The sequence below is a fragment of the Arachis hypogaea genome, chromosome 12 (genome assembly GCF_003086295.3).
Source record: "Arachis hypogaea cultivar Tifrunner chromosome 12, arahy.Tifrunner.gnm2.J5K5, whole genome shotgun sequence".
Taxonomy (NCBI): Eukaryota; Viridiplantae; Streptophyta; class Magnoliopsida; order Fabales; family Fabaceae; genus Arachis; species Arachis hypogaea.
Window position 1 is genome coordinate 117,962,292 of NC_092047.1, and position 20,041 is coordinate 117,982,332.

The 20,041-nt window shown below is 36.2% G+C and overlaps 2 protein-coding genes and 1 pseudogene across 3 annotated transcripts; 1 reads left to right on the forward strand and 2 right to left on the reverse strand.

Annotated features, from left to right (window-relative positions):
* Nucleotides 1-3,469: 3,469 nt before the first annotated feature.
* On the reverse strand, nucleotides 3,470-8,033 carry LOC112730705 (putative disease resistance RPP13-like protein 1). 2 transcript variants are annotated; one of them, XM_072209978.1, is made up of 3 exons: nucleotides 4,227-8,033; nucleotides 3,916-4,031; nucleotides 3,470-3,828 (listed from the first exon to the last, which is right to left on the reverse strand). In XM_072209978.1, coding segments are annotated over exons 1-2 (3,621 nt in total). In that variant the 5' UTR covers nucleotides 7,847-8,033; the 3' UTR covers nucleotides 3,470-3,828; nucleotides 3,916-4,030. The 2 variants fall into 2 exon arrangements, with proteins under 2 accessions (XP_072066079.1, XP_025636552.1); XM_025780767.2 differs by having other exon boundaries at nucleotides 4,147-8,033.
* Nucleotides 8,034-9,222: 1,189 nt separating this feature from the next.
* Nucleotides 9,223-11,403, forward strand: LOC112728736 (nuclear transcription factor Y subunit A-10-like; annotated as a pseudogene).
* Nucleotides 11,404-11,918: 515 nt separating this feature from the next.
* On the reverse strand, nucleotides 11,919-16,107 carry LOC112728730 (putative disease resistance RPP13-like protein 1). Its single transcript, XM_025779006.3, has one exon. The coding sequence runs from the start codon at nucleotides 15,818-15,820 to the stop codon at nucleotides 12,101-12,103; it is 3,720 nt and encodes a 1,239-aa protein (XP_025634791.1). The 5' UTR covers nucleotides 15,821-16,107; the 3' UTR covers nucleotides 11,919-12,100.
* Nucleotides 16,108-20,041: the final 3,934 nt, after the last annotated feature.

Genomic DNA, 20,041 nt, shown 5'->3' on the forward strand with positions numbered 1-20,041 from the left:
GCAACAACAATTCTCAGTTTTTAACTGTAGCAACATCAACAACATCCCTAGTAGCAACATGGGAAAAGCACGGTAATAATAGCAGCAAATCCAACCGTTTATGATGATTTAAAACTGAGCAAAGACAGAAAGAGAGATCAAGTAGGATAGGACACAGTTAATAGTGGAGCTTTATGGTAAGACAAGGCAAAACAAGCTTAGTCTTATGGTCTTACCAAAGGAAACAAGGGATGGAGCATTAGCAGCTCCGGTGACCCTGTCCAGCGTCAACGGTGAAGGACACGGCAGAATAACGATGGCGGCGGTTCCTCTCCTTTGGCAGTGACTCCCGCAGCAGCACTACAAGCTCTGACAAACAGGGAGACGCAGGGGTCAACCGCAGTGAAGCAGAGTAGAGGCGGAGGTAGCTTCGAGTTGCACCAGCGGTGAGCTTCGGCGACGGCAATGTCTCCTTCCGACGCGGCCCCTTCGACGGCGACGACCGTAACTCCAGCGACGAGTCCCAGCAGCGACGATAGTGGTGCTGCCTTCTCTCTATCCATCTCTCTCCTTGTTCATCTCTCTCTCTCTGCCTCTATAACTCGACGGCGGCGACGGCTTCCCTTTGCTTCGCCAGTGCCGTCATCTGCTTCTCTTCTCCCCTCGATGTCTTTCCCACTCCCTCTTCTTTATTTCTTTCTTTTTCTTTTGTTCAGATTTCAGAGTGTGTGTGTGAGTGAGTAAGTGTGTCCGAGTTTAATTTTGGAATTAGGGTTAGGATTTGGTAAAAACAATAAGTATAGTATAGGAATTTTGATAAAATTAGAGGGTAGGATAGCAATTAAAAAAATCAAATATAAAATATTTCAGAAAAAGCTTGGAAGAACGTTACACTTTTGGGAGAAATTAGAAGAGTGAATCCCTTCATTCTCTTCTCCCTTCCTATTTTCTATATATAAAGTATAAACATTCATCATATGCACACCGATTTGCAATGCAATGATTATGTGGCAGCATATGTTGATGGCTCTTGAGAAGGTTTTGAACTAGGCCAATTTGTTGATAGGCACCAAACAGTATCCCATTAACTAAGCAAAAATAAATTTATCTGCAAAACTTTAGTTCATGTGTCCGAAATTTATTATCAAATGGTAAATTATATTTTTTCCATTAATTAATTTGGATGTCAAGACTCATGCAATCAATTTTTCTTAGAACAATAAGAAGGACTGTGATACAATATGAAAATGGTGAATATTATGATGGCAATGAAGGTGCATTTCCTGTTCCTGGTATTCTTGTGGCGCTTCCATGCAAGGTGGAGCTGCTGGACCAAAGCAGCCATGTCCAAGAACACTTGATGAATCTTATTGAGACTCCTCTCTATATTAATCACTGTGTTATGCCTCTCTTCAATCTCTTGGATTGTGTCCATGATTGTTGTTCTCCCTTGTTTCTCAATTTCTTTCTGCAACAAAGTTTAACCTTCCCACCACATATATTCCAACATTATAATAACCAAATAATGAAACAATTTTCATTCGAGCTTCCGAATAATGATTACATAGACCAACTTGCTTCTTCCACTAATAAGCAACAACAATTCTTGGATAAACAATTTACCATCTTTCCAGGTACTTGTTATTTTTTATTTATAATATTATTGTTCTTTACAATTTTTGTATATCAATTTAGAAATTTATATGAATTGTTAAAGTTAAGAAGATATAGTTGTGATTAGTAATTGACGATTTCATGTATACAAGTAGTAGTTATGCTTCATCTTTTTGGCACAACAAATTTGGGAGATAGATATAATAATCATGCTAGATTGCATTATGATAAATGAAATAAACATGTAAATATGTGTTATACAATTCACTTATTTTGGGAAATTAGTGTAGAGGTGGTTGTCTTCCATTTATTAATCCTTAGGAGGAAGCCATATCAGTAAAAGAGACAGAAAATGAAGAAAAATGTACTTAAATTTTAATTAGGGTTGAGGATCATTTAAAATTGGGATTATTATGCATTATGATGCCACAAGTGATAGATTATAAAGTAGAAACAACTTTTCCTTGTGATTCTAAAGTTATATATACTCAGCCGTCGGTGAAATTCTTGATTGAATGAAATTATATTATCAGATAAACATGTCCTGTGATATATTGTAAATTATTTTTGGCTAACCAATGAAAAACTCTTCTGCAGAAGATTGCAAAATTTCAGGTGAAGCACAGAAGCCTCAAGCAACATTATCTTTACAACCATCAATTGCTGACCCTTGGATTCACTCAGCCTATGATACAAAACTACAAAATTCTCAAAAAATAAAAGAAATTCATTCTTGGTAACTTAATTATTCATGGATACATAAGTTTAATTTCTTGTTCTTTCCTTTCTAGGTATGTGCAGAATATCCTTACATGGATCAATTTTATGGACTCTTCTCAGCTTATGCACCTCAAATTTCGGTTTGTATTTTATCTCAAATCTCAAATCTCAAATCTATATATCTATATATTAATCATATCAGTGTTCTTGTAATGCATGTCTCTCCATACAAGAATCTAAATTATAGTTATGAATGTGGAAGGTAACACTATTAACACAAAAAAAATAACATTGTAAATGTAAATCAGTAATTTTTAAAAATATTTGTTACTTTAAAAATTTTGCATATTAACAATTCAGTGTATCTGAATACAATTTGCATCAAGATACAATGAGTTATTAATATATCAAACTTCTAAAGTTACAGATTTTTTGAAGTAGATGGAGTATATAATTATAATATTAAAATATAAATAGTAATGTAATTGTCTTTTTGCAGAGGCTTAATATTCTGAAGCAGAAAGACTAATGAATTATGATGTGTGCGTATTGTGTTTAAATAACAGCATGAATTTGTAGCATTTTTATGTGTGTGCTTTTTATTATCATGTCTAGGTTTGGTGTTCTATTTATGAATTTTTGACTTTGTCAAGTAATGTATAATACTATAATGTCTTCTTTGTTAGAAATAAAAATAAGATATTTGACAAATGCATATTACAACAATTGGTTTCTTCTCCGTTGCGACTTTAGTTATACTTATAATTAACAAAAACACTTTGAAAGTGAATTACAATATTACACAGAAATTTCTAATTAATTAATCTTACTATAATAGCATGCATATCTTCTGCATAATTAACAGAAACACTAAGAATTGAAATGGATTGAATATTTGCAATAAAAATCTTGTAATTTTACACAAAAAGCTAAGGTAATGTTTTGCTTTTTAATTTTTTTATACTGATATGTTTATAATAAGTTGGTAATTGTTTATTGTTGTTTAGTTAAAGTGACATCATTTGATAATTTCAAATTGGCATTGTCAAGAAAAGATTTTTAATTTCATGAAATACTAACAAAAGAATATGGAAAAACAATGTTACTAATTAGAGGCAATTCTTTGTCACCAATACACAATAAAACAGAGAAAAAGGGGGGCGAAAATCATAGATTAGAAAGGCTCAATGGTGCAACATAATTAATCACACTCCTCCAATACATAAACGCCAAGGTAAGTCACCAATATAACTGACATGATACATCTAAAAAAAATTTCAAAAATGCCAAAAAGTAAATATATGTCTGCAAAAGAATGTGCTAACATGAATCTTCCAAAAAGGAGCATCACCATGAGGTTTGTAGAAAGTAGAAACCAAACCAAAAGTCTCCATCTTCAAAAGGGTAGGTTCCAAAAGAAAATAAAGAATCTAAGGAATTAAATTTTCCAATGCAATGGTCACTTTGCTCAAATGTGTCCATGATTATGGGTCTCCCTTGTTGCTAGGTTGCTTTCTGCATGAAAGTTTCAGTCTCACTTGTTATCATATTTTTTGAGTAATCAATGTTATTGGAACATTATAAAGTATATAAAAATCTTACTATTACTGGCTTATTTCTCAGCAATCAGCCCTGTGTAGTGCAAGGATTGAATATTGTTCATCCAGCGAAAGCAAAAGCAAAGGTGGCGAAGTTGTGTTGTTGGGTGGATGGATAATCTGTATGAGAAGGTACAAGTATTAAGTAAGGAATGGTATAACAGATTAATAAGAATGAGCGAATGAAGAATAAGAATATTGTAGAGAGAATGAAGAATGAAAACTCGTGACTCACTTTATATGCATGAAAAACATAAATATATTGAGGGAATAAGAATAATGTTGTGTGTGTGCCTGTTGAAGTTGTTGGATTACCAAATCCATCTGTAATCAACTTGAATGGCGGGGATGTGGGAGATTTTGGGCCAAAGCTGTGGATCCTTCTCCTGACATCGTTTGCCCAGCAAAGGGCTTCCACAGATGTTGAGTTGTATTAGAGAGGCAGGCAGCTTTTCTCCGTCAATGTTCTCCAACTTGCGACATTTAGAAATGTATAAATGTTGGAGGGAGGTGAGGTGGGCAAGTCCCTTGCATTCCAACGTCTCCACATTTTTAATGTCATACAATGTGAGAGACTCAAGCGAGGGAGGCAACCAACCTTCCTTTGGGAGGCACTTCACACTCTCACATTCACGCCCAATACAAAGATGAGTAAGCCCGTGAAATTGGGAATTCATGAATGCTGCACTGCTCACTAGTTTCTCGCTGTGGCTGATCTCAAGAGATCTCAGGCTACGCTGTGGATCCCCTGTTGCTGACAACTCGATCTCTGGGCATTTCAGTAATGTGAGAACCTCTAGCTGAGGTGCTGCCATCCATAGCGTCGACACGGACTTCAAACTCCTACACTCGTTGATATGCAAAGAACGGAGAGATGAAAGAGAGCGTGACACCACAATACACTCCATGATTCCACAGTAGCTGATTTCAACACGCACGAGATTTGGAAAGGCATCCAACAACGAGAAGGATGTAACTGAATCACAGCTGTTCTCTATTGATAGTTCCTGCAGCGAGTGATGTTGCCCATCCATTTCGAATTCTAATTTTCTGCAATGCTGTATCGTCAACTTTTGTAGTGATGGGGGAATAGCACTCACAGGAAACCAAATGTGGGAGGAACAATCTGAGATGCATAAAGAAGTGAGGCAACTCAGTTGCGTGTTCGTAATGGCCTCCACCACGGACCCCACTAGACGCTTTCCTTGAATTGAAAGACTGGTAATCGCAGGTGCCCTTGGAACACAACAACTCAGCTGCTTGCAATGGCTAATCTGAAGTGATTGCAAAGATGGTAGATGAATGGGCAAATCTCCTCTCAACATCGGACAGCCAAATATGGTAAGCTCCCTAAGTCTCGGAAACCCATTGAACTCTAATGAACGCCACTCCTTCCAGCAAGGCATTAAATAAAACGAAAGAGTTTCAAGCATTGGGAATGGTGGTGTCTCCAAACAAGATTCACCATTCTGGTTAAAGTAAAACTCAGCACCCACACTTTCCAGACTTTTAAAATGTGAAATTGATAGGTGCTTCAACGAGGGCAACTGTCCAAATGAAGGAAGCATACAGCAACTCCTGCAACGAATAAGTGTTATTTTGGTGATGTTGTGGTAGGAAGAATGTCCCACCCAATCTGGAAATGTTGTACCCCTGTAACCATTGATCTCTAACTCTTTCAAATTAGTGTGAGGTTGTAACTTGTCAAGTATGTCTCTTTCCATTTGGGAATCAACTGTATTCTCGTCTTTATTCCTCGACCAACTTAACGTCATAAAATCAATGCCATCCTTATCAAACATTCCTGCCATCGAAGCTTCATTGCTGTTGACCACATTCTCCAACTCTTTAATGGAAATAGATTGGTGTAGATCTACGAGTGCTCCCAATTCTTTAATCTTGTTTTCTTCATGCTTTCCAACAAAATAATTACTTAAAAACTGCAAACTTCTTAATTTGCTCATGCCTTTCGGCATCTCACGTAACTTAGTCCCTCTAATATCAAGATGGCGCAAATTTACAAGATCTTTCATGCCAACAGGTAGCATTTTCAGATTGCTACAGGAATACAACTTCAAAGTCTGCAAATTGTAAAGGTTACCCAATGACTCTGGCAATGCCACAATGTTGGTCTTGGACAGATCCAAGTAACGCAGATGAATCAACTCACCTATTGAATCAGGTACTGACTCAAGAGGAAAGCTTTCAAATGACAAAGCTCTCAGGTACTTCAACTGTGACAACATGATGCAAGGTGCATTTTCCATGTTAAATGGGATCTCTGACCCCAAATTGATTTCAAGAAATGTCCTTGTATGTTTTATTGCATCGCAAACTCCCAAAACTTTTGACATTGGGTAATTGCCTTTGGCATTATGTGACAAATGACGAGCTTTAATATCAACCTCAACTGCATTCCGAACCTCTTCAGCTCTGAAATAGAATTCTCCAGCACATGTCATTGCTAAATCATGAACAAGATCATGCATCACAAATTTATTTCGCCAAGTACTATGAGGTTGCAAAAATGATCTCGCAATTAATTCATCAAAATATTCACCACCAACTTCTTCCATAGTCTTTTTTTCTACTGGTTGCAAAAAATTCTCTGCCATCCATAACAGCATCAATTCATCCTTGCTAAATTCATAGTCCTTGGGATACAAGGAACAATAAACAAAGCACTGTTTCAAATATGAAGGAAGAAAATAATAACTTATCTTTAACGCTGGAACAACATTTATTCTGTCATTGGAGAGTTCCCAGATTTCACTCTTCAGTAAATGATTCCAATTTCTGATATCAGAATTTCCACGCAATAAGCCTCCAAGGGCTTGAGCTGCCAAGGGCAATCCATCACACTTCTTTACGATATCTCTGCCGATTTTTTCCAGGGTTGGATTATCCACGGAAACAGTTGACAGACGTGCATGCTTTGTAAACACCAACCAACAATCTTCATCGGACAATGATCTTAATTCATGAGGTGAAACAGTCTGCACTAAAGAAGCTACATTTTTGTTTCTAGTGGTTATTAGAATTTTACTTCCCTTAACCCCTTTTTGAAAAGGTTTTAGAAGCTTATCCCAATCACTATAATTTTCATTCCATACGTCGTCCAAGACAATGAAGAACTTTTGCCTCGACAACTTTTCCTTTAAATCAAGCTGAAGTAAATTCAAATCTGTCAAATTACAAGAACTTGAAGTTATTACCTCGATTATAGTCTTGGTGACCTTGACAATATCAAACTCTTCTGACACACAAACCCATCCTCGTAAATCAAAATTCTCCTTCACTTGGTCATCGTGGTAAAGCAATTGGGCCAAAGTAGTCTTTCCTATGCCGCCCATGCCCACAATGGGAATGACAGATAAATCACCATCAGCAGCATCATCATCATCCAACAACAGTTTGAGTATGGCCTCCTTGTCTTCTTTCCTGCCACATATCTCCGATGGTTCAACAAGACATGTGGATGGAATTCTCCATGACATGTCCACCTTGGCACTCTCCTTCAGACGAAGATAATTCTTGCGTGCTACAACAGACTCTAGTCTTCGAACTATGTTTTCGATGTCACCAGTATCTTCTATATATGAATCAACAAGGCAAGACCAGGAGGAAGAGTTACTTGGATCCCTTTGAGCGGCAGCAATAGCGGCTTTAGTGGAGAGTTCGTCGAGCAAGTCATCAGCCATAAAGAGAGCATCTTGAAGATCAACAAGCCACTTCTTCACTTTCTTGTCACTGAACTGCTTCAGCTCAGCATCATCAAGAACAGGTGCAACATCATACAGACAATTCTGCAACCTTCCAAGCAAGTTGTTCCTTTCGAGGAAAGAGTCGTATTCTTCAAGTATTGAAGTCAGGTTGTCCAAAACAGCATCAACAAAGGGAGAGAGGTAAGCTCCACCATAAAGTTTTTCAGCCATGGTTGAATCTCAAGTGAAGTAGATCAGATGGGATCAGAACAAAGAAAGAAAGTCAACGGATGAGGGAAGTGTTTGCTTTGTGTGGTAGGTGAAGTTGATTTGACGAGGTTTATGGTCTTCGGACTAAATGATGGGATGGTGTTATGGAAGATAAACAATTGGTTAATGTATTGGTTAAAAAAGGTATGTAACTCTCCATGAATTATGATACTTTATGCTGCCTTCCCATGGCTTCTTATTTTTTTATTGGACAAACTTTGTTGTTATATTAATTTAGTAATTTAAGAACAAGCTGTAACGCATTACCAATTTGTAAACTAAAAACTAGCTGTGGTTGCTCTTTATCAAACTCACTCAATTTTATTTAGCTTTTTCAATTTTTATTATCTCCAAGGAATTTATATGATAGAATTTCTCTTCATGTATTCTTTCTCTTTTTGTCAACAGATTTAAAAGACTATCAAATATCAATGATTCTACTGTATTATTAGAAAGGAACAGAGCAATAATGACTTTTAAATATGCATGTAGATAGTATTTTTGGTAATTAAAATGATTGCTAACTAATACTATTTTATTGTCTTAACTCTTAAACCTTATTTGTTACTTATTTGTCACTTTTTCTTTTATGTAAATTATGGTTAGACAAAGCGTTTTATTATTTATATGTAAATTATTTTATTTTAGGAAGATTTACATAAAAGAAAAGAAAGACATATATAACCCGTTTTCCTTTAGCTGACAAAAATATACTCAGACCAGAACTGAGCTTGGTGGAGGCGAAGAAATGATGGAGAAGAGTGGGGATGTGAGTAGAAGAAGCAGAGAGAAAGAGAGAGAAGCAGAGGGAGTATGAAGACAGAGCCTTTTGGGAGAAATTAGAAGAGTGAAACCCTTCATTCTCTTCTCCCTTCACATTTTCTATATATAAACATTCATCATATGCACAGCCAATGGTTATGTGGCAGCATATGTTGATTGCTCTTGATAAGGTTTTGAACTAGTCCAATTTGTTGATAGGCACCAAACAGTATCCCATTAACTAAGCAAAAATAAATTTATCTGCAAAACTTTAGTTCAGGTGTCTGAAATTTATTATCAAATGGTAAATTATATTTTTTCCATTAATTAATTTGGATGTCACGACTCATGCAATCAATTTTTCTTAGAACAATAAGAAGGACTGTAATACAATATGAAAATGGTGAATATTATGATGGCAATGAAGGTGCATTTCCTGTTCCTGGTATTCTTGCAAGCTGGAGCTGCTGGACCAAAACAGCTATGTCCAAGAACACTTGATGAATCTTATTGAGACTCCTCTGTATATTAATCACTGTGTTATGCCTCTCTTCAATCTCTTGGATTGTGTCCATGATTGTTGTTCTCCCTTGTTTCTCAATTTCTTTCTGCAACAAAGTTTAACCTTCCCAGTTCCCACCACATATAAGTTATCATATTGTTTCTATTCCAACATTATAATAACTAAATAATGAAACAATTTTCATTCGAGCTTCCGAATAATGATTACATAGACCAACTTGCTTCTTCCACTAATAAGCGACAACAATTCTTGGATAAACAATTTACCATCTTTCCAGGTACTTGTTATTTTTTATTTATAATATTATTGTTCTTTACAATCTTTGTATATCAATTAGTAATTTATATGAATTGTTAAAGTTAATAAGATATAGTTTTGATTAGTAATTGACGATTTCATATATACAAGTGCTAGTTATGCTTCATATTTTTGGCACAAAAAAATTGGGAGATAGATATAATAATCATGTTAGATTGCATTATGATAAATTAAATAAACATGTAAATATGTGTTATACAATTCACTTATTTTGGGGAATTAGTGTAGAGGTGGTTGTCTTCCATTTATTAATCCTTAGGAGGAAGCCATATCAGTGAAAGAGACCGAGAATGAAGAAAAATGTACTTAAATCTTAATTAGGATTTAGGATAATTTAAAATTGGGATTATTATGCATTATTCTACCACAAGTGATAGATTATAAAGTAGAAACAACTTTTCCTTGTGATTCTAAAGTTATATATTCTCAAGCCATACTAGATTGTTGATGGAAGGAAATTATATCATCAGATAAAACGCCCTATGTTATTGTAAATTATCTTTAGCAGCTAACCAATGAAAAACTCTTCTGCAGAAGATTGCAAAATTTCAGGTGAAGCACAGAAGCCTCAAGCAACATTATCTTTGCAGCCATCAATTGCTGACCCTCGGAACCCTTTTGAGCTTGGATTCACTCAGCCTATGATACAAAACTACAAAATTCTCAAAAACTAAAAGAAATTCGTTCTTGGTAACTTAATTATTCATGGAAACATAAGTTTCATTTCTTGTTCTTTCCTTTCTAGGTATGTGCAGAATATCCTTACATGGATCAATTTTATGGACTCTTCTCAGCTTATGCACCTCAAATTTGGTTTGTATTTTATCTCAAATCTCAAATCTATATATCTATATATAAATCATATCAGTGTTCTTGTAATGCATGTCTCTACATACAAGAATCTAAATTATAGTTATGAATGTGGAAGGTAACAATATTAACACAAAAGTAATAACATTGTAAATGTAAATCAGTAAATGACGGAAACTTTTCGCTTGATATTAAATTATAGTATAAGTTGCAAGTACATCTTCTAAAATTAAGTCTGTTGTTGTAGTGCGTGTATGTATAGATATACGTATCTTCCAGTATTTAACAATGGATCTATGCATGTATGTAACATATTTGAATAAAGCAGGGGCTTATGATGCTGCCACTAAACAAGACATCAGATGATGGACCAACTTACGTGAATGCTAAGCAATACCATGGAATCATAAGGCGTAGGCAGTCATGTGCTAAAGCTGTTCTTGCCAATAAACTCATAAAACGTTGCAAGCTTTGAGCATTCATCAAATAAAACAATTCAATTAATAAGCCAATTTAAGCCGAGAATGCAAAACTTTCTGTATTAGAAAAATAGCTGCAGTTTCTTAAACTGGATTAGTTGAATTTTTTAGTAATAGAGTTATGTTATAAGTTGTTTGTGTTGCAGCCATATATGCATGAATTGCGCCATCTCCAACAATGGAAATGGCAAGAGTGGAAGTGAAGCAAACAAAAAAGGACTTGGCCATCAACTACATTCGAGTGGTTCTCAGAATTCTGAAGTCCTACAATCCTCGGCCGGAACCTTGAATTCGTTAAAGGAAATAAATGGAAGCAGTCCAAACATTTCATCAGAGGTGACAAGCATGTACTCATCAAGAGGAGGAATTGATGGATTTGCCATCAATCATATTGGAACTCCTATGCACTCCTTTGCAGATATGATGGACACTGGACATGGACATGGCATGATCATGCCCCCGAAGAAATGGGTTTCGGCTGAGGCCGGAAACTGCTGCAACCTTAATGTTTGATCTGGCAAGGATATTAAGCGAGTTTTGGTGTAGCATTGCACCAAAATCCTCGTATCCTTGTCAGGCCAGATGGAAAATGCTATTTTCCTTTCTGGTGCTCAGGCAACTCATCCTTGGCTCAGTTATATCAATTTTAAAAATATTTGTTACTTTAAAAATTTTGCATATTAACAATTCAGTGTATCTGAATACAATTTGCAACAAGATACAATGAGTTATTAATATATAAAACTTCTAAAGTTACAGATTTTTTAAAGTAGATGGAGTATATAGTTATAATATTAAAATATAAATAGTTGTCTTTTTGCAGAGGCTTGATATTCTGAAGCAGAAAGACTAATGAATTATGATGTCTGTGTATTGTGTTTAAATAACGGCATGAATTTGTAGCATTTTTATGTGTGTGCTTTTTATTATCATGTCTAGTTTTGGTGTTCTATTTATGAATTTTTGACTTTGTCAAGTAATGTATAAAGTCTTCTTTGTTAGAAATAAAAATAAGATATTTGACAAATGCATATTACAACAACTGGTTTCTTCTCCGTTGCTACTTTAGTTATACTTTCTGCATAATTAACAAAAACACTTTGTCGATGGATAATCTGTATGAGAAGGTACAAGTGTAAAGTAAGGAATGGAACAGCACATGTATAAGAATGATAAAAAATGAAGAATAAGAATATTGTAGAGAGAATGAAGAATGAAAATTCGTAAGTCACTTTATATGCAGAGTATAAAGCATGATGAAAAACATAAATATATTGAGGGAATAAGAATAATGTTGTGTATGTATGTGTTGAAGTTGTTGGATTACCAAATCCATCTGTAATCAACTTGAATGGCGGGGATGTGGGAGATTTTGGGCCAAAGCTGTGGATCCTTCTTCTGACATTGTTTGGCCAGCAAAGGGCTTCCTAAGATGATGAGTTGTATTAGAGAGGCAGGCAGCTTTTCTCCCTCCATATTCTCCAACTTGGGACATCCCAGAATAGTTAAACTTTGGAGGGAGGTGAGGTGGGCAAGTCCCTTGCATTCCAACGTCTCCACACTTTCAATGACAAACAGTGTGAGAGACTCAAGCGAGGCAGGCAACCAACCTTTCTTTGGGAGCGACTTCACACTCTTGCCGTATTCACCATGAATGGAAAGATGAGTAAGCCCATGAAATTGCGAATTCATGAATGCTGCAGAGCTCACCAGTTTCTCGCTGTAGCTGATTTCAAGAGATCTGAGGCTACGGTGTGGATCCCCATCCCCTGTAGGAGACAAATCAACCTCTGGGCAACCCAGTAATGTGAGAACCTCTAGCTGAGGTGCTGCCATCCATAGCGTTGACACAGATTTCAAACTCCCACAATGCGTGATTCTTAAATCGCGGAGAGATGAAAGAGAGCGTGACACCACAATACACTCCATGTTTCCACAGTAGCTGATATCAACACGCACGAGATTTGGAAAGGAATCCAACAACGAAAAGGATGTAACTGAATCACAGCTGTTCTGTATTGATAGTTCGTGCAGCGAGTGATGTTGCCCATCCATTTCAAATTCTAATTCTCTGCAATAGAATATCGTCAAGTTCTGTAGTGATGGGGGAATAGCACTCACTGGAAACCATATGTGGGAGGAACAATCTGCAATGTATAAAGACGTCAGGCAATTCAGTTGCATGTGCTTTATGGCCTCTACCGCCGACTCCACGTGATGGTTTCCTGCAATTGATAGCTCACGCAGTAAAGGAGGTAGCTCCCCAACTCTCACTTCATTCCTGCCTTCTATCCTTAAAGAGGTCATGGCAGGAGATGTTGGAACACACCAACTCAGCTGCTTGCAATTAGTAATCTCAAGTGATTGCAAAGATGGTAGATGATTGGGCAAATCTCTTCTCAACATGGGACAGCTATTTATTGAAAGCTCCCGGAGTCTCGGAAACGCATTGAACTCCAGTGAACGCCACTCCTTCCAGCAAGGCATTGAATAAAACGAAAGAGTTTCAAGCATTGGGAATGGTGGTGTCTCCAAACAAGATTCACCATTCTGGTTAAAGTAAAACTCAGCACCCACACTTTCCAGACTTTTAAAATGTGAAATTGATAGGTGCTTCAACGACGGCAATTGTCCAAGTGAAGGAAGCATACAACAATTCCGACAACAACCCAAAAAGGAATCACCCAGTGTTATTTTGGTGATGTTGTAATAGGAAGAATGTCCCAACCAATCTGGAAATGTTGTACCCCTGTAACCATAGATATATAACTCTTTCAAATTAGTGTGAGGTCGTAACTTGTCAAGTATATCTCTTTCCATTTCGGAATCAACTGTATTCTCCTCTTCATTCCACGACCAAGTTAACTTTATAGATTCAATGCCATCCTTATCGGACATTCTTGCCTCCAAAGCTTCACTGCTGTTCACCACATTCTCCAATTTGCCAATGGAAATTGATTCGTGTAGATTTGCAAGTGCTCCCAATTCTGTGATCTTGTTCTCTTCACGCTTCCCAACAACATAGTCGCTTAAAAACTGCAAGTTTTTCAACTTGCTCATGCCTTTCGGCATCTCATGCAATGACCGAGTCCCTCTAATATCAAGATGGCGCAAATTTACAAGGTCTTCCATGCGAACAGGTAGCATTTTCAGATTATAGCAGGAATACAACTTCAAGGTCTGCAAGTTGTACAGGTTACCCAACGACTCTGGCAATGTCACAATGTTGGTGAAAGAGAGATCCAAGTAACGCAAGTGAATCAACTCACCTATTGAAACAGGCACTGACAGAAGAGGAAAGTTTTTCAACGACAAAGCCCTCATGTACTTTAACTGTGACAACAAAATACAAGGTGCATTTTCCATGTTAAATGGGATCCGTAACTCTAAATTGATTTCAAGAAATGTCCTTGTATGTTTTACTCTATCACAAAGTCCCAAAAGATTTGACATTGGATAATTGCCTTTGGCGTTATGTGACAAATGACGAGCTTTAATATCAACCTCAACTGCATTCCGAAGCTCTTCAGCTCTGAAATAGAATTCTCCACCACATGTCATTGCTAAATCATGAACAAGATCATGCATCACAAATTTATTTTCCTCGGTACTATGAGGTTGCAAAAATGATCTCGCAATTAATTCATCAAAATATTCACCACCAACTTCTTCCATGGCCTTTTTTCCTACTGGTTGTAAAAAATTCTCTGCCATCCATAACAACAACAATTCATCTTTGCTAAATTCATAGTCCTTGGGATACAGGGAACAATAAACAAAGCACTGCTTCAAATATGAAGGAAGAAAATAATAACTTATCCTTAACGCTGGAACAACATTTATTCTGTCATTGGAGAGTTCCCAGATTTCACTCTTCAATAAATGATTCCAATATCTGATATCAGAATTTCCACGCAATATGCCTCCAAGGGCTTGAGCTGCCAATGGCAATCCATCACACTTCTTTACGATATCTCTGCCGATTTTTTCCAGGGTTGGATTCTCCACAGAAACAGGTGAAAGACGTGCATGCTTTGAAAACACTAACCAACAATCTTCGTCAGACAATAAACTTAGTTCATGAGGTGAAACAGTTTGCACTACAGAAGCCACATTTTTATTTCTAGTAGTTATAAGAATTTTACTTCCCTTAACCCCTCTCTGAAAAGGTTTTAGAAGTGTATTCCAATCATCATAGTTTTCATTCCAGACATCGTCCAAAACAATAAAGAACTTTTGCCTGGACAACTTTTCTTTTAAATCATGCTGAAGTAAATTCAAATCTGTCAAGTTACAAGAACTTGAAGTTATTGCCTCGATTATAGTCTTGGTGACCTTGACAACATCAAACTCTTCTGACACACAAACCCAACCTCGAAAATCAAAATTCTCCTTCACTTTGTCATCGTGGTAAAGCAATTGGGCCAAAGTAGTCTTTCCTATTCCGCCCATGCCCACAATGGGAATGACAGATAAATCACCATCAGCAGCATCATCATCATCCAACAACAGTTTCAGTATAGCCTCCTTGTCTTCTTTCCGGCCACATATCTCCGATGGTTCAAGGAGAGATGTGGATGGAATTCTCCATGACATGTCCACCTTGGCACTCTCCTTCAGACGAAGATAATTTTTGCGTCTTACAACGGACTCTAGTGTGCCAACTATTTTTTCCATGTCACCGGTATCTTCAATATACGAATCAACAAGACGAGACCAGGAGGAAGAGTTACCTGGATCCCTTTGAGTGGCAGCAATAGCGGCTTTGGTGGAGAGTTCGTCGAGCAAATCATCAGCGAAATAGAGAGCATCTTGGAGATCAACAAGCCACTTCTTGACTCTCTTGTCAGTGAACTGCTTCAGCTCAGCATCATCAAGAACAGGTCCAACATCATACAGACAATTCTGCAACCTTCCAAGCAACTCAAGGGAAGAGTAGTTTCCATTGAGGACCGAGTCATCTTCAAGTATTGAAGTCAGGTTGTCCAAAACAGCATCAACAAAGGGAGAGAGGTAAGCTCCACCATAAAGTTTGTCAGCCATGGTTGAATCTCAAGTGCAGCAGATCAGATGGGATCAGAACAAAGAAAGAAAGGCAATGGATAAGGGAAGTGTTTACTTTGTGTGGTAGGTGAAGTTGATTTGATGAGGTTTATGGTCTTCGGACAAAATCATGGGATGGTGTTATGAAAGATAAACAATTGGTTAATGTATTGATGAGTGTGCTAATCACATGCTTAAGAAAGGAATCTATGTAACTCTCCATGAATCATGATACTTACTGCTGTCTTCACATGGCTTCTCAATTTTTATTGGACAAACTTTGTTGTATTAATTTAGTAATTCAAGAACAAGCTGTAAGGCATTGCCAATTTGTAAACTAATAACTGGTTGTAGTTCCACTTTATCACACTCACTGGTCACTAGATGATATAATTATAGAGTCAGTTTAAAACTTAACTCACTCAATTTTATTTAGCTTTTTTATTATCTCTAAGTGATTTATATGATAGAATTTCTCTTCATGTATTCTTTCTCTTTTTGTCATCAGATTTAAAAGACTATATCAAATATCAATGATTCTACTGTATTATTAGAAAGGAACAGAGCAAATATGACTTTTAAATATGCATGTAGATAGTATTTTTGGTAATTAAAATGATTTCTAACTAATATTATCTTATTGCCTTAAACTATATTTGTTATATCTTTGTCCTTTTTTCTTTCATGTAAATTATAGTAGGATAAGAAAGTTCCACTAAATCTTAATTAATATTTAGGATGAATTAAAATTGAGATTATTATGCATTATTCTACCACAAGTGATAGATTATAAACTAGAAACAACTTTTTATTGTGATGCTAAAGTTATATATGCTGAAGCCACAGTGAAATTGTTGATTGAATAAAATCGAATAAATGACCATTTGTATCCATAAAAGATGAAAACACTGACATATGTATCCACACTAGATCGAAATTAAACTTGTACCCATGCAAGATGACCCTCCGTGTGACAAAAATACCCTACGTGGCATTCCAACCCTCCAAAGACAGGGTACTTTTGTCACACGGAGATCATCTTGCGTGGGTACTAGTTTAGTTTCGATTTAGTGTGGGTACATCCGTACATATGTCAGCGTTTCTATCTTTCATGTGTACAAATGGTTATTTATTCAATTATATTATCAGATAAAAATGTCCTATATATGCTATTGTAGATTATCTTTAGCTAACCAATGAAAAAATTTTCTCCAGAAGATTGCAAATTTCAGGTGAATCCCAAAAGTCGTAAGCAACATTATCTTTGCAGCCATCAATTGCTGACCCTCGAAACCGTTTTGAGCTTGGATTCACTCAGCCTATGGTACAGAAACTCAAAAAAATAAAAGAAATTGATGTTCTTGGTAACTTAATTATTCATGGACATAATAAGTTTCATTTCTTGTTTTTCCTTTTTAGATATGTGCAAAGTATCCTTACATGGATCAATTTTATGGACTCTTCTCAGCTTATGCACCTCAAATTTCGGTTTGTATTTTATCTCAAATCTATATATCTGTATATAAATCATGTCCATGTTCTTGTAATATTACTGTTTTTTGTAATGCATGCCTCTGCATAACAAGAATCTGAATTATAGTTATGAATGTGGAAGGTGACAATACTAACACAAAATTAGTAACAACATTGTAAATAGAAATCAGTAAATGGCTGAAACTTATAGCTTGTATTATTGAGTGGAGATGTGTGAAGTGAATGTTGATTTATATAGTAAACAAAAGAGTGGGTATGAAAGAAGAGGATGAATTATGTTTTATTACTCAATTTATACCTATTAAAGAAAAATAACATTAACATTGAAGCCATATAGTATAGAGAATATGAAAAGTTTAGAGTAACCTAAAGAAAAATAAATACCATAAAGAGTGAGAAAGAAAATGAAAAAGAATCGTACGTTATAATCCAATATAATAAACATAGAAAGGATTGAGTATAAAAGAAGAGGATGAATTATGTTTATACTTATTAAAGAGGAATAATAATAACATTGAAAATATATAGTATCTTACTATCTTGTATAAAAGTAAAGAGAAGAGAATATGAACATTATAAAATAACCTAAATAAAAATAAATAATTGAAGTGTTTGAATGTATTGTATTATAAAATGTACAGGGAATCAGCCTCTTTATAGAGGAATTACAGAAATAGAAATAACTAGAAAATAGGAAAGAAGGAAAAAATACTAGCCTAAAATAAAGGAAAGATTTCTAATCATAAAATCCCTAAAATTAAGCTAAACCCAAAAAGGAAAAGATTTATAATTAATTCTATTTACATAAGATTCATAAAAGGAATTAGGAATCTGATTTTGATTTGATTTAGTCAACACTCCCCCTCAAGCTGGCTTGAAGATATCATTCATTGACAGCTTGCTTATTATGCTATCAAAAGTCTTCTTGGGTAATCCTTTAGTTAGAATATCTGCTAATTGTTCCGTGGTTGGAACATATGAGATGCAAATCTGTCATCTCTCAATCTTTTCCCTGATAAAATGCTTGTCAACTTCAACATGTTTAGTTCTATCATGCAACACTGGATTATGAGAAATGGAAATTGCAGATTTGTTGTCACAATACAACCGCATTGGTGGAGAAATGGAAACTTTTAGTTCTCGTAGGATTTTCTCTACCCATATTGCTTCACATATTCCATGAGCCACTGCTCTAAACTCAGCTTCTACACTACTTCGTGCCACAACACTCTGTTTTTTACTCCTCCAACTAACCAGGTTTCCGCCAACAAAAGTACAATACCCAGATGTTGACCTTCTATCCATGACATTCCCAGCCCAATCTGCATCTGTATAAGCTTCTACTTGAAGATGTCCATGCTTTTTATAGAGTAACCCTTTCCCAGGCGACCCTTTCAAGTACCTTAGGATTCTAAAGACAACATCCATGTGTTCTTGACCAGGTGAATGCATAAACTGGCTTACCATGCTCACAGCAAAGGCTATATCCGGACGTGTATAGGATAAATAGATTAGCCTCCCTACCAACCGCTGATATCTCCCTTTGTCCATTACATTTTCTGGTTCAGCTGGCTTCAATTTTAAGTTAGGCTCTATAGGTATTTCAGCAGCTTTACAACCAAGTAATCCCGTCTCTTTTAAAAGATCTAGGATGTACTTTCGTTGGTTCATAAAAATGCCTTCCTTAGACCTTGCAAATTCAATTCCAAGGAAGTATTTTAATGAGCCAAGTTCTTTGATTTCAAATGCTTTGGCAAGCTTCTCCTTCAAGTCTTTTAGCTCCAAAAAGTCATCACCTGTCAGAATAATGTCATCCACATATACAATTAAGATGGCAGTTTTATTAGCTGCTGAATGCTTATAGAAAAGTGTATGGTCAGCTTGGCTTTGAGTATAACCAAGTCCCTTCACCACCATTCCAAGTCGTTCAAACCAAGCTCTTGGGGATTGTTTCAATCCATAGAGAGATTTCTTTAGTTTGCACACTTTATTCCTCCCTAGTTCAGCTTCAAATCCAGGTGGAAGTTTCATGAACACCTCTTCCTCTAGTTCCCCATTCAGGAAAGCATTCTTTATATCCAATTGGTGTAAAGGCCAATTGTAATTCGCAGCAAGAGATAAGAGAATCCGCACAGAACTGAGTTTGGCAACTGGAGCAAAAGTCTCTCGATAGTCTACTCCATAGGTTTGTGTATATCCCCTAGCTACTAACCTAGCCTTATACCTCTCTATGCTTCCATCAGCATTGCATTTGATGGTAAAAACCCACCTGCAGCCAACCAATTTTGTATTCTGTGGCAGATCTACAATCTCCCAAGTTTCATTTTTCTTGAGTGCATGCCACTCTTCCATCACTGCTAATTTCCAGTTGGGATCATCTAGTGCTTCCTCTATGTTCCTAGGCTCAAACAGATTTGTAATTTTAGAAGTAAAAGCTCGATGTTTTTGAGAGAGATTTTGGTAAGAGACATAATTGGAAATAGGATGGTTGGTGCTGGTTTTAAGTACCTTTTTGGTGCAGGTTCTGGTTTCTTTCCTAAGGGCTATTGGCAAATTATTATTAGAAGTGACAATTTCAGATTTACCTGGAAGTTCCTGAAGTACTACAGTTGGGCCGTCTTCCGGGTTTTCAGATTGGGTTGGTACAGAGATGATGGGCTGGTCTCTAGTCTTCTTGGGATATTTCCGAACATAACACCGAAGCTCCTTTTCTTGTGGTATTTCTTT